General features: G+C 38.4%; 1 protein-coding gene across 1 annotated transcript; it reads right to left on the bottom strand.

Moving 5' to 3' along the window:
• Positions 1-29: 29 nt before the first annotated feature.
• On the bottom strand, positions 30-27460 carry DNAJC25 (DnaJ heat shock protein family (Hsp40) member C25). The gene is made up of 4 exons (XM_047699077.1): positions 27031-27460; positions 6177-6329; positions 3610-4080; positions 30-1232 (listed from the first exon to the last, which is right to left on the bottom strand). The coding sequence occupies exons 1-4, from the start codon at positions 27361-27363 to the stop codon at positions 1110-1112; spliced, it is 1080 nt and encodes a 359-aa protein (XP_047555033.1). The 5' UTR covers positions 27364-27460; the 3' UTR covers positions 30-1109.
• Positions 27461-27983: the final 523 nt, after the last annotated feature.

The raw sequence follows: 27983 nt of genomic DNA, 5'->3' as shown, positions 1-27983 counted from the left end.
TTTAAAATGTCATACCAACAAACTTGTGATATATTGCAACCATTTTATTAATATGAAGCAATGAGATAAATCCTTTAACAGGAGTACTGATTCACTATCATGATTGTGTATCAATACTTCGATGCAATATCATACTTGCTTCAGTCAATTTATGTGTGAATTACTTTCACTTCCACATGTATAAAACATAGATTTCACTGTTTGAAAGAATAGCACACAACCATGCACCTCCTCTTTCTGGTTTAAATGCATGTAAGTACACTCATGTACACTGGATTTTTCATGACTCAAGGACTTAATAATACATGAACAACTTTTCAGTACACTATTTCTGCTCTTTTTCTTTTTTTTTTTTAAACTGAAGGGGTTTGGGAAAGCAATACTGTGGTACAAAAGACCTTTTTAAGGTCTCTCCTGGAAAAAATGTTCGAGAATACAGTTATAGTCCTATAATGACTGTAATCAAGATCATCCTACAAGGACATGAAGGTTGATTCACTCTCCTGGAGAGTTTCTGATCTTACTAAGAATATTATGACGGGGAAAATAGTATAAGCACATTCTGGCAGAAGACTCTCCTAGAGAGATATTTTGAACATATTTCAATCCTAGAATGACTATAATGAGATGACATGACAGTTGAAATCATTTTGCCAAAGAAGTCCGTGTCTAAAGACACAATGTAATTAGAATTTTTTATGTTTTGTGAAAATATTAGAGGCCATGGAAGCAGAAAAATGTAGCACTATAACAAAGAATAAGGAAACACTTGTAAAGAATAAACAACACGTGAAAATTTTAAATGGTATCTAATAAATTTTCATGTCAAATCTTTTAACTAAACATATAAAAATTTTAAATGGCAACAAGTAAATCTTCATGTCAGATCATTTAACAAAATCCACAAATAGATTATAAAAATTGAACAATCATAATAAATGTCTTATGTATAAAGTTTTAAGGGAAAATTTAAATTTCTACATTATTCTGTTTAATCAAATATTTGAGGAATTTTAAGTACTGCTGAGGAGCAGTTGATACATTTCTAAAATAATTCAGTTATGAAAATATCACAATTAAGGTTTGGCATAGTAGCATTCCAGCAATCCTCAATCATCCACAAACGTTAACCGTCCAGGCCCTTCATTCTTCATCCATCTCCTGTATCTCTTCCATCTGGGGTCATTTGCCAATTTTTTCTTTAGTTCTTCCTCTTGTTCTTGTTTATAAACCTGTACATATAAATAACACTAAATGACTTTACTACCCAAAGGGAAACATTTGTCATTATCTTATGGCATATTTACATTTTTCAAATATAACTTTAGGTAAACGTTTCCTATGAATGTACTGGCTTGTCTTCTGAAGACCATGCATCTAAAAATACTAAGAAGTTAAGCATCTTAACACTTGGTGTTAAATTAAAAAAAAAAAAAAAAAGACAAGAGCTTAGTAATTTTTGTCACTGATTTCTGTAACCTAAGAATATATTCTTTTCCTCATTGACATCATACATCAGCTGAGTTTAATCATTTTCTCTCTCCAACTAATGTTCAGTCTTAAAGAATCACACTTTAGGGGCGCTTGGGTGGCTCAGTGGGTTAAAGCCTCTGCCTTTGGCTCAGGTCATGATCTCAGGTCCTGGGATCGAGCCCCTCATCGAGCCCCTCATCGAGCTCTCTGCTCAGCAGGGAGCCTGCTTCCTCCTCTCCTCTCTGCCTGCTTCTCTGCCTGCTTGTGATCTCTGTCTGTCAAATAAATAAATAAAATCTTTAAAAAAGATTTAAAAAAAAAAGAATCACACTTTACTTCTTTAATATGGTGCTCTGAAAAAAAAATTTTTTTAAGATTTTATTCATTTATTTGACAGAGATCACAAGCAGGCAGAGAGGGAGGCAGAGAGAAAGGAAGGGAAGCAGGTTCCCCGCTGAGCAGAGAGCCTGATGTGGGACTCAATCTCAGGACCAGGACCCCGGGTTCATTACCTGAGTCAAAGGCAGAGGCTTTAACGCACTGAGCCACCCAGGCGCCTTGTGCTCTGAAAATTTAATTGATGACTTTCAGTATTTGTTGATCCTAACCAAGGAATAAAATGACCTTATGTATATAACTGTCTCCAAATTCAAAGATAATTACTGGTTTTTAAAAATATTTTATTAAGGTTCCCAAAAAGGGTTAACAAACCACACAGGACAAAGAAAATCTTCATTTCTGTAACTTTTGTGGAAGTCAGATGAAACTAAATGGACAAGTTTTCATAACCAATTTCATCAAATTTTAGAAAGAAATGACTTTACTTCCAAATTCTGGGAAGTAATGACTAAGATCACCTCATAGAATAATATGATAATTCAGGAAAGTACTCCATGAAAGATGCAGTTTTGTGAACTGGGCTGCTTACCCTACTTAAGAGAAAACTTTTCAAGTACTTTAGGAGCAAAGTAGTATGTTACTTTCCATTTTTACATTAATTACAAGCAGGCTAACTATATCTACTTGCCAAAACATTCTGGCAATTCATAGTAAGTTACTTAAATATAATTCCAACTGGTACTCTACTTTCAGTAAAACCTATTTAGGATACCACATATAAAAAGGAATGTCTATGAAACTAAAAACACAAATATATTCAGATTTCTTAAGATTTTACTATACTGTATTCTTTTTATTTTTTAATATCTTTTTTAAATTAACGTATGTATTATTTGTTTCAGAGGTACAGGTCTGTAATTCATCAGTCTTACACAATTCACAGCACTCACCGTACCACATACCCTCCCTATAGTTTGTTTTGTTTTTTAAATAAACTCTACCCAGATGTGAGGCTCAAACTAACGACCTTGAGATCAAGAGTCACATGCTCTACAGACTGAGCCAGCCAGGTGCCCCATCACTGTGCTTTATTCTTATCTTTAATACATTAGCCAATTAATTCTGCCCAAAACCTAAAATAATATCATTATGATGAGATAAATAGTTCCTTTAAGACTTCAGCTAAGCAGCTGATCACCTCAAGGTAACTGGTATAGCTGACAATTATAGAATATAACATTTATTAAACTGCCCAAACTTTAGAGGCATTTTTAAGAAAATAAAAGTAACCTTTCATACATAAGTTAGTTATTATACAGAAGCTTCTGTGCTCTATTTTGAAATGAAGTTATTTCAACATTTCCATCTCCTCCTCCCTCCCTTATTCCCATGTTTGCTTTGTTTTTTAATCCCTGTAGCTAAGTTTATATGACTGAAAGAAAATGTGAGAAAGAACAAATTTTAATTAGAGCAATTAATAGAAAGTTGTTGTGACATGCTTGCAATCTTACATTATTATCCCACTGCTGTTTAACATAACAAATTAGACCATCATTAAGATTTTTAGCATGAGTCAGTTAAAATATTGGAAGTTCATCTTTTAAGACAAATTACAGGTTAAAAACCTACTGTCCACTATCAAATATCATCACACTTTCAATAAAAATAAGACCTTTATTCATAATTTTAAATCTTGGATTTCAGAAACTGGAGTGCATTTCTGTAATCACTTCTCCTACACCAAATTTTAATTTCATAAGTAAGATCACACAAAAACTCCAGCAAATAATTACTCACCTCATAATTCTCCTTTATCCAGAGCTCTCGTTTAAGAAAAGTTTCTTTCTGATGATCTTCTAGACTATCAAACTGAGATTTCGACATCTTCATGGATTTCCGTATGATATATAGTCTTTCTTCTTCTCCATATTCTTTGCCTTTGATGTTAAAATTATAGATCCACCGACAATACCAGACTATATATGAGCACAGGTGAAAAGGTGCTAAGAGAATTTGAAACAGGAGAAGATCACATATCTGGGGTTTCTGATAGCCTCCCTTTATATCTATTTTACTTTTTATAATGTTTTTTATGATATTCTCCTCCTCGTCACGAATTTCCTCTTTGGACTTTTTGTTTCTGCCCTTCTCTTTGGCTTTTCTGAGTAACCCCTGCTGCTTGGCAATCTCCATGGCTTGGATACGATATTTGGGCACTGTGGCTAGGTAGCTGATTGCCTTGTCATAGCTGTTCCACCAGCTGAAAAACTGAAATATTTAACAAAGAAAAATAGGTCATTTTTACTATCAAAGTGCACCTTGGTAAACACCATCCCCCCTACCCAAAGCAATTCTGATTAAAAACAGGGACCTCAAGGGGTGCCTGGTTGGCTCAGTCAGTACAGCATACAACTCTTGATCTTGGGGTCATGATTTTTTTTTTTTTAAGATTTTGTTTATTTATTTGACAGACAGAGATCACAAGTAGGCAGAGAGGCAGGCAGAGAGAGAGAGGAGGAAACAGGCTCCCTGCTGAGCAGAGAGCCGGATGCGGGGCTCGATCCCAGGATCCTGGGACCATGACCTGAGCCGAAGGCAGAGGCTTAACCCACTGAGCCACCTAGGCGCCCCTTGGGGTCATGAATTTAAGCCCCACATTCAGCATAGAGCTTACTTAATTTAAAAAAATAGGGACCTCAATCTTTCTCTGTAAGTAAAAGATAAACCTGAATAATGCCCACATGTACATGGGACCTGAAGCTGGATAAATCAAGTAAACCCTAAGCTAGGCCAAAAGCCATTAATTCAGAAAGGAGATACCCAAGATTAGGTGATAAATCAATAGAATCACATCACATCTGTGATTTCAAATCTACCATTTGGCTTTCCCTAGATCACCATTAAGAAATCTTTCTTTTGGGCGCCTGGGTGGCTCAGTTGGTTGAGCGACTGCCTTCGGCTCAGGTCGTGATCCTGGAGTCCCGGGATCGAGTCCCACATCGGGCTCCCAGCTCCACGGGGAGTCTGCTTCTCCCTCTGACCTTCTCCTCGCTCATGCTCTCTCTCACTGTCTCTCTCTTCTCTCAAATAAATAAATAAAATGTTTAAAAAAAAAAAAAGAAAGAAAGAAATCTTTCTTTTGTTTTTAAGACTGTGAGACTGTGATCTACATTCTTGGGGGGAAGAGTTACATGGCAAAACTAGCCAGTGAGGAACTTGTTTAAAAGAAGAAAAATCACAGGCTATAGACTAAGGCAACTATATTTATTGCCATCTCTTCCCTAAACCATCTCAATATATACAGTTAATGCTCATCATATTCTGAAGTAAAGGATTCTAACATGTTTGAACTCTTATTTGACTGGAAAACACATAACTTATTTGATAAATATACATAAAGGGTTTCATTAATTGTCAGGAAACGTCCTATTTTTCACATTTCCACATTTCATTTGCTGTTTTACTGAAAGAATATTGCAGTTACACCAATAATATCTTGAAATATTATAGTAGCACTCTATTAGGACTAGGGGGAAAAATGTTACCAGATATTATATCTAAAACAGAAAGGTAAAATTATCCCTGCTTCCTCTTTGAAAGGAAAATATTCCTGCAAAAGCAGATATATTTAAAATGCACAACCTTAGTATTCAATAGTAATTCTTTTTGTCATATAAAGTGAATCCTATTTCTGGGAATTAAACTAGAGAAGCATTTTTCAGACTAGCAAATTGATTCATTCTAGTCACCTGACATGTTCTTTTCCTCTAAAATAAGACATGATAGCTGTGGTTAATTTAACAGTAGAAAAAATTCATTTCAAGCTGAAGTTAAATTTTTGTGACATTTAAAACAACATCAAAGATTATTATTTTAATCTATTTCAGTAGTTTCAACCAAAGCAAAACTGCCCTTAGTAGGCAGTGGAAATGCATGGGACATTTTTGGTTGTTAAAACAGTGATGGCAAGCACTTCCTGGCATTTGGTGGATAGGTCCCAAGACTTGTCAGGTCATATTAAGAAATTCAGGTTTTTCACAAATATAATGGGCAATCATTGAAAAGTCCTACAAAAGTAATATTATCAGGTTAGGAGGGAAATGCTCCAAAGGAAACAATGAGAAAAAGATCTTTGTTGGGTTTTCTTATATAATGATGTTATTCATCAATTTCTTGGATTTGCCACTGACAAAGATTCCAATGTTAATAAGTTGGTTGAATAAATGATTATTTTTCTAGTCTAAAAAAAACCAAGTACAGGTAAAATTTTATAAAAAGGTACTTCTAATTCACTTTTAATAACCAGCATAGGCAATGTGCACTCAAGTACACACATGCAGACACACAACTCCATCAATACACACCTGAAACACTGAAATAGCACATACACTGACCAAAATCACAACTCTAACATCCACTTTAGGGGCTAAGCGCCTGCTGTAGTAGTGGTAGTAATGGCTATAGTACTCTTCTGGGTGATCCAGCATGTAATCATAATCTTTTCGTGTTTCTTCATCCTGTAAAATAACAAGATACCCAATTTCATAGGGTATTTCAGAAAATGGCCATAATTTATAATCTGTTAATTCAAACAAAATTTTATTACCATGTATGATTAATCTGAATAAAAGTGAAACTATCAGAATCAAAAAATTCCCTACCACTCTTCAAAAGCACATATAAACTGGTTTCTAGAATTTTCATATTAGGTATAACCATAATAAAAGTAATCTCTCCAAATTCTTAAGTATTGTTAGTCCTCCTGGAAAAAGAAAAACATTTTAATAACTATTAAGCATGCCGTTTTAGCCAGTGTTATGGTGGTAATAAGGATGTTGTGTTCTTGTAACCTGAGAACATGTTGATACCTTCTCTCAATAATTGTTGATAGGGGGCACCTGGGTGGCTCAGTGGGTTAAGACCTCTGCCTTCGGCTCGGGTCATGATCCCAGGGTCCTGGGATTGAGCCCCGAGTCGGGCTCTCTGCTCGGCAGGGAGCCTGCTTCTTCCTCTCTCTGCCTGCCTCTCTGTCTACTTGTGATCTCTGTCAAGTAAATAAATAAATAAAATCTTAAAAAAAAAAATAATTGTTGATAGGAACAAATGTTTGTCTCTACTACGGATATTCACAATCCTTTTCTAGCCTTGTGTAGAAAGTTTTCTGTTAAAAGCAATGATTAAGGGGCGCCTGGGTGGCTCAGTGGGTTAAGCCGCTGCCTTCGGCTCAGGTCATGATCTCAGAGTCCTGGGATCGAGCCCCGCATCGGGCTCTCTGCTCAGCAGGGAGCCTGCTTCCTCCTCTCTCTCTGCCTGCCTCTCTGCCTGCTTGCGATCTGTCAAATAAATAAATAAAATCTTTAAAAAAAAAAAAGCAATGATTAAGACAATAAAATGCAGATGAAGCCAGTCTGTGCCTATAAAACTGAATTATGCTCATCTCAAAGAAGCCCTGATGCAGTATAATGGTAAGTGTTTAACTCTGTGACTTCTAGTGATATTTTTAGCCTCTCTGAGCCTCACTCTTCCTCATTTGTAAAACAGATAGTATCTGCTCTACTAGTTTTAGTGTTTTGAATATCAAATGGCAACATTATACAAAAACACATTACAAATACATAACACATATTATAACACTATTATAACATTGTCACAGCCCAGCTCATAAATAAGTTAACATATACATACTTCTTAATCATACAAACACATTAAAAAAAAATCATAGCATTCTGAAATGCTACTCTGAGTGTTCACAAATAAAACACTTCTTAAAACCTTTAATTTTAAATAGGGATAAATGCCAATCTCTTACTGAGCTACATACACTGAAGAACAATTAAATTGGGTTATGATTTGATTTTTTTTTTTTGTCACACAGGAAACCTATTTTGTCTTTTTTTTTTAAAGTAAATTCTATTCCCATGTGGGGCTTGAACTCACAATCCAGAGATTAAGAGTTGCATGTTATATAGCCAGCCAACTGAGCCAGCCATGCACCCCCATTTTTTCTTTATTCAAAAAATGTTAGAGAAAAACCACAACAAATTCTTTACTCTTATATAAGGGAGTATACTATAAATCATTATGAAAATTTAAAAAACCTTTTTTAACCTAGAGGATGTCTTTCTAGGATGAAGTTTTCAACATTCATAAAGTTGCAAATACTTAACTAAAGGCATTTCAAAATCTACACCTAGTGCTTTCCTATCACAGACAGAGGCTCTTAGGTCTATTGTGGACTGCCTAATCCTCCAACATGCAGTTTCTTAGATTTAAAATAATGACAATGCTAATGACAAAATCTCTTCTGTACCATTAAAATCATATATTTTCTACTAAGAATTCTGAATTTGTGGGGCATTTGGGTGGTGCAGTGGTTAAGCACCTGACTTGGTTTTGGCTCAGGTCATGATCTAGGCTTCTGAAATCCGAGCCCCACTTCGGGCTCTGCACTCAGCATGGAGTCTGCTTGTCCCTCTTCCTCTGTTCCTTTCCTTGTGCACACGCATTTTCTCTCATAAATAAATAATCTTTTTTTTTTTTTTTTTTTTTTTTAAAGAATTCTGGAAGCACCTGGGGGGCTCAGTCAGTTAAATGTCTGCCCTGGACTCAGGTAAAGATCCTAGAGTCCTAGGATTGAGCCCTGTGTCATTGAGCCCTGTTTCTCCCTCTGCCCCTCTGCTCCTCCCCCGCCTTGTACATGCTCTCTCTTTCTCAAATAATTAAAATCTTAAATTTTTAAAAAAAATTTTAAAGAAATTAAAAAAAAATTCTGAATTTGAATGACAATTCTCTTAGGTTCAGTACATTCAAAGTATTTTTTACCTCTGACTAGAATTTCAAACTAGATGAATAAACTAGTATCTAGTAGAATTAAATATAAATATATTTAAATTCTATTCCATAGCACTATTTAGAGGGTCAGTATGAGAACTGTTATATAAGGAGGGCTGAGCTCAGGCTGTTATCATTTTCAAATTTACTCCTTGAATGTTCCTTTCTGTCAAAAAAGATTTTCTGTGGTAACTGCCACACACCTCAATTGTCAATGTATTATTCTTTCTATAAGCAATTATCATACTTTAGAGCTTCTAACCTAAAGAGGGTAAAACTTTATAGGACAGACAGAAACTTTATAGGTCACAGATAGCTCTGAAGACTAAAGCCTACAACTTTTTTTTTTTTAAAGATTTTATTTATTTATTTGACAGACAGAGATCACAATTAGGCAGAGAGGCAGGCAGAGAGAGAGGAAGGGAAGCAGGCTTCCTGCTGATCAGAGAGCCCGATGCGGGGCTCGATCCCAGGACCCCAGGATCATGACCTGAGTTTAAGGCAGAGGCTTTAACCCACTGAGCCACCCAGGCGCCCCTAAAGCCTACAACTCTTGATGTATCTCATTTTGAGTACCTCAAGACATCTTTTAAGAATTTTTCAATTTTTCCCTCCAGTTTTTGCTTTTTGGATTAATTTTATAGAAATGTTCTGCTTTTGGCCTAAAATCTGTGACTTTTAATTCAGCTTCCCAATCTTAGCAGATGACTTTTGAAATGTATTTCTTCAAATACGATTCTTCTCCTTGTTCCAACTAGATTACATGTAGTTTTGAAACCAACTGCCATACTGATATCAGATTCTAACAGATCTCCAGCATCCTTATCTATACAGAGCCATTTGCCCAACCTGACTGTATTCCTTCTGGTTAAAGTATACAGCAAGATCTTTGAATGTCATTAAAATCTACTATGTGAATGTCACAGATCCAATAATAATATCCTTCCTTCTTTGTTCCCTTATCTTAGTGAGGGTCACAATCCACAGAATGCAGAAATCCCTATTCGAACAGTTCACCCAGATCTTCCACTAGGGTCACCATCTTCTCCCTGGTCCCTAAATGTGTGACTTACTTTACTGAGTCTCGAGCTCCTCTAAAATAGGATGGTCAACTAACACTTCAGCAAACAGCCACTCCAAAATCCGTACCTTGTGTTTGGCCTCTCTACTGCAACCCGGACCCTCTAATAAGTCCTCAAATTCACTAATTCCCGAAGAAGATTTCAGGATCAAGTCTGACTTCTCTTAGGATGATTTTATTTTCCATGGTTGGGGAGGGGGTCACCATAAATTTATGATCTTGTTTTTAAAGACAAGAAGAGTTGACCACCTCCTTGTTACAGCATTAGTTAGCCATCATCTTTACTCTTGGGTTTACAGCTTTCTCTCCAGAATGAAGAAAATTATTTTAGGTTGAGACATGCATAATACACTGGAAGGTGTTCAAGGTTGGCACAAATTGGAGAGTTAGTTCTCAATAGTCTAAATCAAAATCCTACTCTCCAGTAACTTACAAAGTTTAGAATCAACCTAGTAAGAACACAAGGATAGAGGAATATTAGCAAAAAAGACAAGATAAGAGACTGGGACCCCATTGAGAGCTACAGGCACATACTTATTTTAAAACCATTATACTTATTTTTTCTCCTATCCATCTTAAAACTCAGGTAGTCCCACAATTTTTTTCATCTTCAGTGCTGCCCCATGGCTTATTAAGTAAGCTAAAAATTCCCTAGCATCCAACAAGACCTCCATAATTAATCCACTCTCACCTAGCAACATCTCATCACTTGCCCCTCTTCTGCCCCACAGCAAACATCAGGTAATTTCTGCAATTTGGTGTGTTCTTACAATACAGCACACTCTTTCATACCTATGTTTTTAAACATATAATTCTCTCTACCTCTAATATCCATCCCTTTCTTCCAGCCTCATGAGCTTCCATTAATCCTTTCAGACACAAACATTACTGCTTCAGATTTAGACCACTCTTATATTACACATGTCACCTATTTATTATAGCACTTATCACATTGTAATCATCAGTTTGTTTGTTTGTTTTCTTTTCCTTGAATAAGAACTTCTGGAAGATAGGTAGGGTGACTGACACTTTAATCTCTGTATATCCAAGGCCTACCACAGTGCCTGGCATTCAGTAAATGTCATTTAAAAAATGAGTACAATTTTATAAAGGCTCTCCCTCACTATAAACATCCCTTGAGCCATACAGGTCTTTATCTCACCAGGAAGGCTGGATGGGTGATTATTTCACAAAAACCTTGGCTTAGCGGAAATGACTGCTTGATTTCACAGCTTATGAAAACATGCTACTGTGGCTAAAATGGCTTAAACCTTAAAACAGTTTAATGTCTTACCTTTCAATAAGGTAGTACTTTTTCTTTCAGCAATTTTGTGGATCTTAAGGTCCCAGGGTCAGGAGATTCCAACTTCTTTCCAAAACCAAAACCTTTATACTTGTTTCTTCCTCCTCTCTGTCCTGAGCCTTGACAAGCAGGGCAAAAAGCTCCTTGTTTCTAATGTCTACAGGAAAAAATGGTGCTTCTGCTGGTGTCCACTCCACTCCCAATCCTTGTGGGCACATGCAGGAGGACTGGAACATAACCACCAATATCTAGATCAAAAGTGAACAAGAGGAAACCCACAAGCAAAGAAAGCACTGAATCCTTCCTTCTCTTAGGAAAATGATAATTCTCCCCCCTCCCCAGAGGCAAAAATATATTACGTTCTTGCCCTTGAAAGAAATAATGAACTGTTTGATCTCAAGATACATAATTGCAATAATTTGATATTGCAGCCACCCTTACAGTAAAATTTTTCAGTTACACAGATAGTAGAAACCATTTTAGGATGTTAAAGGCCAGGAATCAATAATATATGAAAATGTAATAATTTTTTGTACATTTTTTAAAAATTCTGTAAATTCAATTTAGTTAGCACATACTATATTATTAGTTTCAGGGCAGAATTTAGTGATTAATCAGTTGCATATAATGCCCAGTGCTCATTACATCAAGTGCCCTCCTTAATGCCCATCACCCAGTAAACCCTTACCCCCAACCACCTCTCCTCTAGCAACCCTGTTTGTTTCCTATCTTTAAGAGTATCTTATAGTTTGCCTCCCTCTCTATTTTTATCTTATTTTTCTTTCCCTTCCTCTATGTTCATCTTTGTTTCTTAAATCCCATATATGAGTGAAATCATAGGTATTTGTCTCTCTGATTTATTTTACTTAACATAATAAATAAGTTCCATCCACATTGTTGCAAATGGCACGATTTCATTCTTTTTGATGGCTGAGTAATATACCAGTGGAGATAGATAGATAGATAGATAGATAGATAGATCGATCGATCTCACATCTTTATCCAGTCATCAGCTGATGGACATGTGGGCTCGTTCCATAATTTGGCTATTGTTTATAATGCTGCTATAAATACTGGGGCACATGTGCCCCTTCAAATTACTGTTTGTATCCTTGGATAAATACCTAGTAGTGCAATCACTAGGTTGTACGGTATCTCTATTTTTAACTTGTCACAGAAAACTCATACTGCTTTCCAGAGTGGCTGCACCAGTTTGAATTCCCACTAGCAGTGTAAGGGGGTTCCCCTTTCTCCACATCCTCACCGTCTTGAGTTGTTAATTTTAGCCATTCTGATAGGTGTGAGGTGGTACACCTCATTGTGGTTTTGATTTGTATTTCCCTGATGCCAAGTGATTTTGAGCATTTTTTCATGTCTATTGGCCATCTGTATGTGTTCTTTGGAGAAATGTCTGTTCATGTCTTCTGCCTATTTCTTGACTGTATTTTTTGTTTTTTGGGTATTGAGTTCAAAAAGGTCTTTACAGATTTTGGATATTAGCCCTTTATCTGCTAAGTCATTTGCAAATATCTTCTCCCATTCCATAGGTTGCCTTTTAGTTTTACTATTTCTTTTGTTGTGCAAAAGCTTTTTATCTTGATGAAGTCCCAGTAGTTCATTTTTTAAGATTTAATTTATTTATTTGACAGAGAGAGACACAGCAAGATAGGGAACACAAGCAGGGGGAGTGAGAGAGGGAGAAGAAGCAGGCTTCCTGCCAAGCAGGGAGCCCGATGCGGGGCTCGATCCCAGGACTCTGAGATCATGACCTGAGCTGAAGGCAGACGCTTAACGACTGAGCCACCCAGGCATCCCCCACCCCAATAGTTCATTTTTGCTTTTGTTTCTCTTGCCTTTGGAGATGTGTCTAGTAAGAAGTTGCCATGGCCAAGGTCAAAGAGTTGCTGCTTGCTGGGCAGCAACTCCAAAAAATGCCAAATTTTTAATAGACAGGATTTTGATGGATTCCTGTCTCATATTTAGGTCTTTCATCCCTTTGGAGTTTATTTTTCTGTATGGTGTAAGAAAATGGTCCAGTTTCATTTTTTTACATGTGGCTGTCCAATTTTCCCAGCACCACTTGTTGAAGAAACTTTTTTCCATTGGATATTCTTTCCTGCTTTGCTGAAGATTAGTTGACCATAGAGTTGGGGGTTCATTTCTGGGCTCTCTATTCTGTTCCATTGATCTATTTGTCTGTTTTTGTGCCAGTACCATACTGTCTTGATGATTTTAGCTTTGTAATATAGCTTGAAGTCTGGAATGTGATGCTATCAGCTTTGGTTTCCTTTTTTCAACATTCCTTTGGCTATTTGGACTCTTTTCTGGTTCCATACAAATTTAGGATTATGTGTTCCAGCTCTGTGAAAAAAGTTGGTGGTATTTTGATATCTGAATGTATAGATTGCTCTAAGTAGCATAGACATTTTAACAATATTTGTTCTTCTAATCCATGAGCATGGAACATTTTTCCATTTCTTTGTGTCTTCCTCAATTTCTTTCATGAGTGTTCTCTAGTTTTCTGAGTACAGACCCTTTGCCCTTTTGGTTAGGTTTATTCCTAGTTATCTTATAGTTTTTGGTGCAATTGTAAATGAGACTGACTCCTGATTTCTCTTTCTTTTGTCACATTGTTAGTGTATAGAAATGCAACTGATTTGCCACTTTGCTGAATTCCTGTATGAGTTCTAGCAATTTTGGGGTGGAGTCTTTGGGTTTTCCACACAGAGTATTATGTTATCTGGGAAAAGTGCGAGTTTGACTTCTTTGCTGATTCAGATGCATTCTATTTCTTTTTGTGTCTGATTGCTGAGGCTAGGACTTCTAGTACTATGTTGGACAACAGTAGTGATGGTGGACATATCTGCTGTGTTCCTGACTTTAGGAGGAAAGCCCTCAGTTTTTCCCCATTGAGAACGATATCTGCTATGTTTTTCATAGATGGCTTTTATGATATTGAGGTATGTACCCTTATCTCTACACTGTGAAGAGTTGTAATCAAGAAAGGATGCTGTGCTTTGTCAAATGCTTTTTCTGCATCTACTGAGAGGATATGGTTTTTGTCCTTTCTTTTATTAATGTAGTGTATCGCATTGATTGGTTTGTTGATGCTGAGCCACCCTTGCAGCCCTGGAATAAATCCCACTTGGTCGTGATGAATCATCCCTTTAATGTACTGTTGAATTCTACTGGCTAGTATCTTGGTGAGAATTTTTGCATCCATGTTCATCAGAGATATTGGTCTGTAATTCTCCTTTTTGGTGGGGTCTTTGTCTAGTTTGGGGACCAAGGTAATACTGGCCTCACTGAAAGAGTTTGGAAGTTTCCTTCCATTTCTGTTTTTTTAAACAGCTTCAGAAGAACTGGTTATTATTTCTTCTTTAAAATGTTCGTAGAATTCCCCTGGGAAGCCATCTGGCCCTGGACTCTTGTTTGTTAGGAGATTTTTTATTATTGCTTCAATTTTCTTGGTGGTTATGGCTCTGTTCAGATTTTCTATTTCTTCCTGTTTCAGTTTTGGTAGTTTATATGTTTCTAGGAATGAACCACTTCTTCCAGATTACCAAATTTGTTGGCATATAGTTGCCCTGTAATATGTTTTTAAAAACTGTATTTCTTTGATGTTGGTTGTGATCTCTCCTCTTTCATTCATGATTTTATTTACTTGTGTCCTTCCATTCTTTTTCTTGATAAACCTATCTCTGTCTGTCAAATAAATAAATAAAATCTTTTAAAATCTTTTAAAGATTCTATTTATTTATTTGAGAGACTGAAAGAGATAGTAAGAGAGAACATGAGTGGGGAGGAGAGGGAGAAGCAGGCTCCCTATGGGAAGCCTGACACAGGGCTCAATCTCAGGACCTTGGCATCATGATCTGAGCCGAAGGCATATGCTTAACCAACTAAGCCATGCCGGCGCCCCCTCCCCACCCACCATTTGTTATTTAGTAGGATGCTCTTTAACCTCCATGTATTTGTGGTTCTTCCAAATTTTTTCTTGTGGTTGACTTCAAGTTTTAAAGCATAGTGGTCTGAAAATATGCATGGCATAATCTTGGATTTTTTTTGTACTGGTTGAGACCTGATTTGTGGCCCAGCATGTGATCTATTCTGGAAAATGTTCCATGTGTACTCGAGAAGAATGTATATTCTGTTGCTTTAGGATGACTATACATGTTAAATACACCTGGTCCAGTGTATCATTCAAAACCCTTGTTTCCTTGTTGATCTGCTTAACTGATCTATCTTTTGCTATGACAGACATTATTATTATTATATTGTATTATCATCAATAAGTTTCTTTAATTTTGCTATTAATTGGTTCATATATTTGGCTACTCCCAAGTTAGGGGCATAAATATGTACAATTGTTAATCTTCTTGTTGGATAGACCCTTTTATTATGATATAGTGCCCTTCTTTATCTCTCAGTATAGTTTTTCGTTTAAACTCTAGTTTGTCTGATATAAGGATGGCTACTCCAGCTTTCTTTTGATAGTCACTGGCATGATAAATGGTGCTCCACCCCTTCACTTTCACTCTGGAGGTGTCTTTTGGTCTAAATTGAATGTCTTATAAACAGTGTATCGATGGGTCTTATGTTTTTTTATCCATTTTAATACCCTATGTCTTTTGATTGGAGCATTTACTCCATTTACATTATTGAAAGATATGAATTTACTACCATTGTATTACCTGTAAAGTCACTGTTCCTGTACATTGTCTCTGTTTCTTTCTAATCTTTGTTACTTTTGGGCTCTCTCTTCATTCAAAGGATCCCCTTTAATATCTCTTGCAGGGCTGGTTTACTGTTCACAAATTCCTTCAGTTTTGTTTGTCCTAGAAACTCATTAGCTCTCCTTCTAATCTAAATTCTTGCTGGACAAAGTATTCTTAGCTGCATATTTTTCCCATTTAGCGCATTGATTATATATCATGCCAGTCCTTTCTGGTCTGCCAGGTCTCTGTGGACAGGTCTGTTGCCAGCCTTGTTTCTTCCCTTGCGGATTAAGGGCCTCTTGCCTCAAACTACTTTCAGAATTTTCTCTTTATCTTTGAAATTTGCAGACTTCACTATTATATGTTGAGGTGTTGAACTATTTTTACTGATTTTGAGGGGGGTGGTTCTCTGTGCCTCCTGGACTTAAATGCCTGTTTCCTTCCCCAGGTTAGGGAAGTTCTCAACTATAATTTGTTCAAATAAACCTTCTGCCCCTCTCTCCTGCTCTTCATCTTCTGAGACCCTTATTATTTGGATATTATTTCACTTTATGCAATCACTGAGTTCTCTAAGTCTCCCTTCAAGATCCAGTAGTTTTCTTTCTTCTTTTCAGCTTATTTTCCACCATTTAATCATCTATATCACTGACTCTTTCTTCTGTCTATTTCATCCTAATTTTTATAGCCTCCATTTGGGACTGCATCACAGTAATAGCATTTTTATTTTCAGCCTGACTAGATTTTAGTTCTTTTATTTCTACAGTAAGGGATTCTATAGTGTCTTCTATGCTTTTTTCAAGCCCACTAGTATCGTTATAATAGTTGTTTTAAATTTTAGTTCAGACATCTTACTTATATTCATACTGATTTAATCCCTGGCAGTGAGTACTACCTCCTGTTCTTTCTTTTGGGGGGAATTTCTCAGTCTCATCATTTTGTCCAGAAAAGAATAGAAGAAAGAATGAGAAAAACAACAATAAGAACAACAATAACAACAGAAAAAAAAAAAAGCACACACAAAATAAATCAGAAAAAGAAGAAAAACAAATAAGAAACAAAAAAATAAAACAAAACACTAGATCCTGGGTGTGTTTTGGTCTGCTTATTAAAGGAAACTAGATCTCAAAATAAGAAAGAAAATTTATACACACACACACACACACACACACACACATATACACACAAAAATAAAATACAAAGAAAAGAAACAAAGAATATATATATACATATATATATAAATAGAAATTGAAAATATAATAACAAGAAAAGGATACTGAAAGACTAAAGAATAAAAAAACAAACAAACCACAAATGCTATATACTATTTTCCCCAAGAGCTGTAGCCATCTATGATCAGTAAATTTGGTGCAAGCCACTTGTTCCTGCTCATCTTCTGGGGGAGGGGCCTGCTGCACTGATTCTCAAGTGCCTTGCCCTGTAGAAATGTGCCTCCCTCGCCAGGGGCCCAGGCTCAGCACAAGCTGCTCTGGGTTCCACTATGTGGCACTGTTTTGTTCTCTGAAGGCTTTCAGCACTGATGGGTGGGGGAAAAATGGCAGCACTCTGCTCTCTAGTCCTGGAGCTGAAAGTTCAGACCAGTGAGCTCTCACAGAAAAGCAGTCAATCACTCTCATCTCCCTGGTTTCTGTCTGAACTCTGCATTCACCCAGCCTGGGACCAAGCATTTTTATCCCAGGCACACCACTGAGTTTCAAAACTCCACATTTTACAGTTTCCAGTCACACAGACCTGTGCTATTCCTTCCACCATGCTTCTGCCTTTTGCTTGACACCAGCCAAGAGAGCTGCTACACAACTGTGTAGCAGTTCCTGGGTTTATGGCAACCCAGAGCAGAAAGCCAGCACCTAAACTTGCTGTTTTCAGCCATGTTCCCCACTCTTGTACCTGGGAAACCTGCAACACTCAGGCACCCCTGTTCTTCTTGTGACTCCGGGGACTCCAAACTGTCCCACCTGGGATTCTGCCCTGTTTTGCCACCTAGGCACCTTTAAACCAGGGACTACCTAGTAGCAGGATTCTAAAAGTTCTGATTTTGTGTTCCATGCTTATAATGCTTTGCAGTAGCCTTCTTAAGCAAGCTCCCTCCCCTTCATCATAGCCTCCAATATATCATCCCAGATTCAAGTCTCCCCATCTCCTACCTTGCAAAAAGTGATTGCTTTTCTATCTGTAGAACTGCATTTCTTTTCTCTGATTTCCAATTGATTTTGCAGGTGTTCAGAATGATTTGATAACTATCTAGCTGTTTGAGGGACCAAATTTAGGGTCTTCTACTCCTCCACTATCTTAATTCCCTCTCTTTTGTTCATTCTTAAAAATATGTACTAATCCCATTGGGGTGACTGGGTGGCACAGTCAGATGAGCAACCAACTCTTGGTTCTGGCTTGGGTCATGATCTCAGGATCCTGAGACTGGTCCCCTATCAGGCTCCACACTCAGTGTGGAGTCTGCTTGGGACTCACTCTCCCTCTCTCTCTCTCTCTCTCAAAAAAAAAAAATTAATAAATTTTTTAAAGAAAATTTATTAACCCCATTTTTAAAGAAATACATATATATAAATGATCCTTAAAAAAAAAAATCTGTGGGCGCCTGGGTGGCTCAGTGGGTTAAGCCGCTGCCTTCGGCTCAGGTCATGATCTCAGCGTCCTGGGATCGAGTCCCGCATCGGGTTCTCTGCTTGGCAGAGATCCTGCTTCCCTCTCTCTCTCTCTGCCTGCCTCTCCATCTACTTGTGATCTCTCTCTGTCAAATAAATAAATAAAATCTTTAAAAAATAAATAAATAAATAAAATCTTAAAAAAAAAAATCTGTTTCCCTAAATTTATTTCCAAGCCATTACATCTTATTAAAGAGGAAGAAAATTAGTTCTATTTCTCTTCTTGTTCCTTGACCCTAGTCACTAGTGGAACTATCTTCTCATATGTCTTCTCTTCTATCTACATGTGGCCTCAACAATTTCCATGATTTGCAGTATCACCTAATTACTAGTGACACTCAGATCTGCTTTTCCTGTGTCCTATTTTCAAATATCTCCTAAGCATTTCCTAAATGTAACGTAAATATCTCAACGTAAACATGCTCAAAACCCAAATCTGTCCCTCCATGTTTCAGTTAAGAGTAGAGTATCACCATCCACTTGGTTACTTGAGCTTTTAGAAAACTTAGTTATTTCCAATTCAGCAAATAATTATGCAGGGCATTAAGTCTTGTGCTGGACTCAAGGGAGAATAAAAAGATAAGATAATGTCCTGGTCTCAAGAACTTTCCCATCTAGAAGAATCTAACAAGCAAGAAAAATGCAATTTGATGTGCTAAGCAAGAAAGGACTAACTAACCCTGCCTGAGCTCAACTGGTAATGGGATCCACAGCAGAGAAGAAATGAGTACTGGATCCTGAAAAGCAAGTACGATGTAGTTAAACCTTGTTCCAGACCAAGGTAACAGCAAGTGTTAAGGTACAGAAGCATCAATGAATAGCATGAATTCACTGAAGCTAGAGCACTAGGGAAATTCAGGAAGAAAGGTGTACTAAATGTGGCCAAAAAAACTGATTTGGATAAGAACTGTAGAAAGGACATCATATGCCATCCTAAAGTGCTAGAGTGTTGTCTGTGCTATTCAAAAATGAATGTTTTTTTTTTTTTAAAGATTTTATTTATTTATTTGACAGAGAGAGATCACAAGTAGGCAGAGGCAGGCAGAGAGAGAGGAAGGGAAGCAGGCTTCGCCGCTGAGCAGCGAGCCCGATGCGGGACTCGATCCCAGGACTCCGGGATCACGACCCGAGCCGAAGGCAGCGGCCCAACCCACTGAGCCACCCAGGCGCCCAAAAATGAATGTTTTAAAGCATGAGAACAATAGCACTGAGTAGGTGTGTTTATTTTTTTTTAATGAGTTATTTATTTTTTTTTAAGATTTTATTTGTTTATTTGACAGAGAGAGATCACAAGTAGACAGAGAGGCAGGCAAAGAGAGAGGGAGAGAAAGAGAGAGGGAAGCAGGCTCCCTGCTGAGCAGAGAGCCCGATGCGGGACTCGATCCCAGGACCCTGAGATCATGACCTGAGCTGAAGGCAGTGGCTTAACCCACTGAGCCACCCAGGCGCCCCTAAATAAATAAAATCTTAAAAAAAAAAAGTATAATAAGTAAGACTTAATGATCAAGGGAGTTAAACAACCAATCATGTTGAGGATTAACAATGAAGTTTCTTTCTTTCTTTCTTTCTTTTTTTTAAGATTTTATTTATTTGTCAGAGGGAGAACGAGAGAGAGCATAAGCAGGGGGAGCAGCAGGCAGAAGGAGAAGCAGGCTCCCTGCTGAGCAAGGAGCCTGATGCAGGACTCGATGCCAGGACCATGGGATCATGACCTGAGTCAAAGGCAGGTGCTCAACTGACTGAACCACACAGGTGCCCTGAAACTGTCTAATTATAATCACTGTGTGGACCATGTTACTCTATGCCCCAAAGCGTATGTATATAATCTCTTAAGATTCTCATGACAGGGGTACCTTGGTGGCACAGTCAGTTAAGTGTCCAACTCTTAGTTTTGGCTCAGGTCATAATCTCAGGGTGGTAAGATTAGCGCCACATCACGCTCTGTGTTCAGCGCAGAGTCTGCTTCTCTCCTCGGTTATGCTTTAACAAACATAACAAGATTGATTTCCAAAACGTTTAATTTTAGGTAGCTGTGCCACAAATAAGACCACAACTGAAAATATGAACCTAGAGAATACATAGATTTTAGAGTTGTCACAGATATGATTGAGTTTCATCAGGAAGAGCTTGGAAAACAAAAAGAAAAGAGTACCCAAAGGACAGAACTCTAAGGAAAAGCAATGTTTAAGGTGTAGGGAGAAGAAAAGAAGACTATGAAGACTGAAAAGACACAACTAGAAAGATAGGAGAAACAGGAAAGAATTAACACTGAGGGATTCAAAGGAGAGCAGCTTAAAGAGCTACATGACCAACAACGTCAAATGCCACAGATAGTTCCAGGAGGGAGAAATGAAGAGCAGCATTCAAATCTAACACTTAGAACACCACTGTCCGCCTTAAGAACAATTCCATTACGTGTGCTGGTACACGACAGTCTACAATACCTTCTTGAAAGATAAGGAGATGAAGTGAAGATGGCTCGCAGTAAAAAAAAGAAGTAACTGTGACTGTAGCTTTAAAAGAAGCAAAATTAAGCGAAAATAATTGAAATACACCAACTAAGAGGTTTTCAAGTTACCAAAGAGGAATTGAGATTCCAGAAAATGGTGGAAATGAATTCAGACAAGAACCTTCCAGCCTTCCCGAACCCATTCTCAATATTGCTACCAGAATTTTCTTTCTGAAAGAAACATCAGACTGTGTTATTTCTACACTTTAAAATGTCTGGTCACTATTCAATACATAAAGTTCAAATTCTTAAACACAGATTAAAGGGTTGTTCATCACCTGATCCCAAACTAAGTTCTAGTCTCCTGAAACATTTTCCCTACCATTTACCTGACAGGCTTCTAACCTAGAAGTACTAGATCCTCTAGTAGCTGTGAAAAATGCAGTAAAGGTTTTTGTGCTGTGAATATCTCAAAATGTTCTTTTATCTATGATAAATCCCCACAAGCTAAATTAAAATCTCAAGTGCTCAGCTTCTGGCCAGAATTTTATCAACTCAGTAGTTTTTATGTTAATCAGATGCTCTGATTGATTGTTGATAACATCATGTATCATCACAGAACTAAAATTAAACATATTTGGTGTACAGTCAACCTTTGCCCTAAGTAGGGAATAACAGCTAAAATTATGTTACCAGTAAAAAATAAAGAGCACTTTTGGATTCACAGCTGAAACAGCAGGTGTGGTACATAAAGTACCACACCCTTCTTCTGGGCCCATGGAAGAAATCACTATCGAACATCTCATCTTTCCCACTAAACCCAGACAAGACTCAAAACCTTTGCAAATGTTTCAGGGAGTCATGACCAATCAGAGTTGACATGTGAAATGAAAACCATCTGCCATCAAGTTTACTTAATTTCTCTGTTTATCAGCATCACACTGTAATAGAAATTTACATGTTTATTATTTTTACAAATACCCAATTATTATGAATGATTAATCTGGATAGATGCTGAAAAAGAAACAGTAATACTAAGAAGTGCAGTTAGCTATTTTTCCCCAAAACAAAGAGTCCTTGGGAGAAATACAATAAAAGTGATCATTGGTAGAGAAAACACTCACTATTATATAATACCTCAGGAAACTACACCTTATTCCTGGATAAGTCTTGCACATTCATGTCTCCATGTTTTTGTTGATCAAGTTTTCCCTCTTCCAGAAATGTCCCTTCACTGTCAACCTTTGATGACTGTTCTAGATCCAGACCAAAGTGTACATTCTTCTCCAATCCCCAAAGAAGAAATAATTGTATCCTCTCAGTGCTGTAATATAATCTACACATATCTTTATTATATAACTTAAATAAATAATAACCAAACAATAAGTATCTGTCTTCTTGTTATGTTAAAAGCTTAAAGGGAAGAACTGTGTCCTCTTCATTGTTATGATTTCCTCCCCTAGCTCCCACCTCAGTACCAGTTACAGAAAGGATTGAGTAGAATAAACTAGGAAAGAACAATGAACAGTAACATAAAATGGCAGGGCATTCAGAATCCACACACCCCCCAACCCCGTGCCAAATTCTTCATAAGTGCTAAAGGTCTGCTACATCAATCATGCTGATAAAAAGAAACTAAAGGGTTCTGTGACTTCCCTGCCAAGACAAGGGTAGAGTAGTAAAAGGCTCTCACTACTTATGTTACCTTATCAGATAACCTTCAAGCCAGTAATACTGCCAAGACCTTTTCTGTTCTTTTGTGATTTTACAAAATGCTGTTAAAGTCTATTTTCCCATGTTCTAAGTACATTCTTTCCACCTGTTCCATCATTTGTTGATTTCCAGGCCATCCTTATTTCATCTACTTCATCTAACTCTTATCTATATTCAAAAAGGATCAATGTTCTCACTTAAAAAAAAAAAACAAACAGAACTTCTCCTTAAAAATAGAAGGCAATTCTTCTCTCATGTGGGAATTTTTCATTCATAGTCATCCAATCTACTTTATCTGTACCACTCTTTAAAACTACATTTAGGATAAAAATGCCAAAGTAGGCTTCACATAACAATGTCAAAATGTCAGAAATCCACTGAATCTATCTCCAGATCCCAGTCTTTCATTTAACAAACATTCATTATCCGATGTGCCAGACACTGGGCTAGGTGCCATGGATATACAAACAAAAAGGCAAGGAGATGGTTTAGTGGAGAGGGGAGGGCTTCTCAGTATTTACAATGCAGTGTGATAAGTGCTATATCCACATAAAAAGATCTAATGTTGACACAGCAAGTGAGAGTCCATTTACTTAACTTCCAAAGTCCACGAATTCCCTGAATTGCCAGTAGTCAAATACACTAAATACTATTTCATTGTCTTAACTTTGCTTATATTATGAAGCAAATATAAAGCAGTGTGTGAGATCATAATGGTTTAAAGTGCTGCTGAGAACTGCAATTTTAAGTTACTTGAGAATATGAACTAAGCATGACTTGATGAAAGCATCTGACCAGTGCCTTTGCCTTCCATTATTACCCATCCTTCTTTTTCTGGTTTTCCTCAATCTCTCTATGCACAGGTAGAATCTGTGTTGCTAAAATAACAATGATCAAGTGTGATAGTATCTTCTTGTCTCACCAACTGTATTTAAATCGTTAGTGTACTTTTTAAACAACCATCATCAAAAACAAAACAAAACAAAACAAAACAAAACCCTCTCTCTCTCTCAAAGAGGCATGTATTTGACCAACAAAACCTCAGAGCCATAAATCCACTATATTTCACAAATATAAATTCCCATTTTGGTGATACATGTATTATCAACATTCACAGATCCTTGATTATTAGAAGTTTTGATGCATACCACTATAAGGTTATAATGAAAATATAATATAGTTTCTTATATCACATACATTAAAAAGATTAAGAGAGTTGAACAAACTAATAAGAGAAATTAAAAGATTATCCAAAAATTATGGTGGTAGGGGCATCTGGGTGGTGCAGTCGGTTGAGCCTCATACTCTTTGACTCCTGTTGTGATCTCAAGGTGGTAAGCCTGAGCCTCTCATTGGGCTCTTCACTTAGTGTAGAGTCTGCTTGAGATTCTCTCTCTCCCTCTCCCTCTGCCCCTCCCGCACCGCTCGTGTGTGCACATGCCCGTGAGCTCTCTCTCTCTCTAAAATAAATCTTAAAAAAAAACTATGGGGGGGGGGGGGAAGACTCTCAGCTCCAGCGAATTTACAATTAAATTATTTCAGAGTTCAAGAAAAGGAACAATTTCTGTTGGATACACTGTTCAGAAATGGAATCTACTTGTGCACTTTACAAAACAAAACAAAATCAGCTTCTTCTTCCATCTGCCAGCAATAATTGCACATGGCTATGAAGGATGACATAGTCTTCCCGAGTCCCTCCCTCCTTTTTGGCTGGCTCTTTAGATAAGTATACCTTTCACAGGGCTTACTATTATTCTTTATGGAGAAAGATATAGCATAAAACAAAAATAGCAAACAGAAATGAAGCAGTCCCAGGTAGGCATCTGCTACCTCCATGAGATGATAGTGGAATTCCATATAGGCTTCTGTATCTCCATTCCAGAGCCATTGGAACTCATCAACTTCTCCCACTATTCTATCTGACCTGTTCTTAGCAAAGGCCACATGGACTTCTTGCCCTCATTCTAGCCTACAGATATAATTTGAGTAAAGTAGTGGTTACATCCTCATTGCCTCAAGGGGATAATTTGGAAAGATGAGGCTGTCCAAACTGGATGACTCTAGTTCATTAGATCTCTACATTATCCAGAAATGATATTCTCTGGCAGCTTACTCATAATTTTCCATTATGACAGAAATAAAATCTGACCACTTTGTTTGTTTTTAATAAATTCCACATACAGCAAATCAAAGTCCTTTTCCTCATTTTAGGAGAGAGCATCTGCAATGAAGTCTGAACAATAAAGTTTCTGGAGGTGTTCCACTTAGAAGTCCCTCTCTGTAACTTTAAAATAGCTTTCATGGAACTTAGTTAGGTCTGGTTTTCAAGGGTCCAAACCATCCCCAAACATCCCTTTCCTCTGACAGTAACACTGAATGGAGCTGAGGAAACTATAGCATTTTCTCTCACTCCCTCCTCCATCAGTGTAACTCCAATTTTTGTTTCCTGCTTAGAGACATTTGTAGTACTTTAAACCTCTTGTTGGGATCAAGATTAAACATGTTATTTTCTCCAGACATACCAGTTTTTAACTGCCCCAAAGTGGACAAATTATTTTATCAAGCTTTTATTCACTGACAAATCAGTATTAAACTTTAGGGGAAGAAACTTTTAGAGGCAACCATTACAGATTCATCAAATCAGCCTCCAAATTTGTCTCTTCGAGAAAATGCCAAGAATAGAGTGTTGGGGTTCCTCCCAGCAAAATTTCTCTACTGTCTGTCTTTCTTGGTTCATATCTTACTAACATGTTCACCACTCTCATGCCAAACCTACCCATTTCCAAACCCAACAGAAGGCAGCAGCTGCCAGAGTTTCTGCTGCCCTGTCTTCTGGAAGTTCTCCATCCTCCCAAGGCTTCCTTATGTGTCACCAGAGCCCTCTGGCTGCTTGTCTGGAGGACTACCTTTCTTCACTGCAGAAGAACAAAGATTGGGACTTTAGATGCTGGGTTTCCCTGGATGGAGAAGTTCTTTCCCATTTTTCTGAAGTCTTTCCTCCATCACTTTATACCCTAAATAATAAGCAACTAACCCTCTGGTGTCTGCACTTTCCCTAGTCCCCACCCATTCTTCAGTCAACCGCCAGTGAGAATTAAATCTCACCAATGCTAGGGAGAATACAGTGAACTTGGCATACTCATTAATAGGAATCTATATTATATAAACTGCTCTGGAAAGCATGAATGAAGAGCCTTTAGGTCCCTGACTCAGTATTTTCAGCTCTGGAAACCTATTCTGAACAAATAATCCATGGTTAAATTATAGTATACCCACTAGAAGTAGTCATTAAAAACAGATTACAAAGCAACATGGAAAACTTCACCTCAAAAAAAAAAAAAAAAAGCTAGAAAGAAACACCTTACAACTACAATTGCTATTACATTAGCATGATGGGACCCTTGAAGCAGTAACACTTCCATCAAATATGATTTATACTTTGTGATTTCTTTTATGGTTTGAATTTTGCAGAAGCAGAAGAAAACAGGAACAGGATAAATCTCCCCATCTCCAAAGGACTCGATAAAACCTTTGTCAAATGACTACACCCATATTCACAAAATTTTTCCTGACAGAACTTCTGAGTCTTGAGCCCCAAGTCATTAAGTATGTATTTGCAGGTCCTGTATAGGGGATTTCTCACATGAATTATTCAGTTCTCATTGAGGACTGAACCCTTGTGAGGAGACATCATGGCTTTAATTTTATATATGAAGAAACAGCTACTGTGACATATTAAGTCACTATCCAAGGTCATACTGGGGTATAGGAGCCAAGAGTCAAATATCCGGTCTTCTGAGTGCTTGTTCATTGTTCTTCTTAGTGTTTTTCTAAGTCGTTAAACCCAAGCTAAATGTCACCTTTATTTTTATTTTTAAAAAGACTTTATTCATTTACTTAGAGAGAGATCAGGGTGAGGGGCAGAGGGAGAGAAAGAATTCCAAACAGACTCCCCACTGAGAGCGAGCCTGATCTCACGACCCTGAGATCAGGCATGACCTGAGCCGAAACCAACAGTCCGACGCTCAACCCACTGAGCCACCCAGATGCCCCTAAATGTCATATTTAATACCATCCCCAGAAATCTAGTTTTGTCAAATTGGCGCCATCACAGTCATTCAATATTGGATCTATCACAGATCTTGGTAATAATAATCACCCTGCTTTCCAAGTGTGAGTTGCAAGTTTTTAAAGTGCTTTCACTAAACTGTAATATACCCAAAGCTTTGCATAACAAAAACTGTCACAAAAAGGAGAGGGCTAGCTGTCCTCCAAGACCCGAGGGGGTTCCCATCTTTGTCAATGACCCGTGCGCGTGGGTTCTTTCGCACGGCCACGTAGGAAATCCCGAACATCCTAGGGGTCGTGGCGGTGGCCCGCGTCACCGAGAACCCTGCTCCGCCGGCCAGGAGTCCTCGCTGCCAATCCGCGTCCCCAGATCTCACCTTAAGAGTCTCGTAGGCGGTCGCTACCAGCAGGAAGGCCTCTTCCGCGCTATGCGGCGTCCGTCCGGGGCCCTCGTCGCCAGGCTCAGGCCGGTAGCGGTCGGGGTGGTAGCGCCGGGCCAGCTGGCGATAGGCCCGCGCGATCTCCGCCTTGCCCGCCGTGCGGCTCACACCCAGCACTTCGTAGCAGTCGCGCGTGCCGCAGTAGAGCCCCTCCACCAGAGCCCCCGCGGACCGCGCTAGCAGCAGCGCCAGCAACAGGGGCGGCAGCAACACCAACCAGCACTGGCCGGCAACGCCGGCTCCCCCGCGCGGAGCGAGCGGCGCCGCCATCCCGGCCTCGGCCGCGGCTCCACCAGCCAAGCGGCTCTCCCGCACTCCGCGGTGTGCCGGGCTCGGCCTCCGGGACCTAGCTCCACGTCAGCAGGCGGCGCCTCCGCGCAGGCGCACAGAGCGCGACTGTAACAACCACTTCCTTCACGACCGTTGCTAGGGGAGAAGGACGCCTCAGTGGCCCGGCCGCTTCCGGTGTGTCACTGCCTTCCCAGCTCCAGCGGCGGGAGGGTTTGTACTTACGGGAGCTAAAGGATGTCTCAGTGTCTGAGGCACATGTAACCAATGTGTGCAGAGCGCGTTACCTTCCACCGTAGCCTTCACACGCGATCATTTCTACATCATTACTTCACCTGCGGCAATTGATAGTCTGGCTCCCTTGCCGTTTGGTTATCCATGTGAAGAAGATATGTGCACAGAATTTTAAAGCCGAGTCCCCAGGCCGGACGCCTTCCTTTCAGTAACCCCATGCCGTCTTTCCAAAAGGAAGATGAATTTAGAGGCTCTAGGCGCTGACTCTGCCTGCTAGGGACCTTTAAATTTCATGACCATCTAGCTCAGATGTGGAGATTCTCTCTCAACCTCCACACCATTAACATTTTGGACCTTATAAATTTTTT

The sequence above is a fragment of the Lutra lutra genome, chromosome 13 (genome assembly GCF_902655055.1).
Source record: "Lutra lutra chromosome 13, mLutLut1.2, whole genome shotgun sequence".
Taxonomy (NCBI): Eukaryota; Metazoa; Chordata; class Mammalia; order Carnivora; family Mustelidae; genus Lutra; species Lutra lutra.
This window is presented reverse-complemented; position numbering and strand designations above follow the sequence as displayed.

What these genes read in the sequence shown, in the direction of transcription:
- DNAJC25 (XM_047699077.1), bottom strand. Translation starts at nt 27,363, where the DNA reads ATGGCGGCGCCGCTCGCTCCGCGCGGGGGAGCCGGCGTTGCCGGCCAG. An exon ending in CCGCCTACGAGACTCTTAAG is followed by an intron (nt 6,330 to 27,030) that starts GTGAGATCTGGG and finishes GTTATTTTACAG; the next exon opens with GATGAAGAAACACGAAAAGA. An exon ending in GTGCTATTTCAGTGTTTCAG is followed by an intron (nt 4,081 to 6,176) that starts GTGTGTATTGAT and finishes TAAATATTTCAG; the next exon opens with TTTTTCAGCTGGTGGAACAG.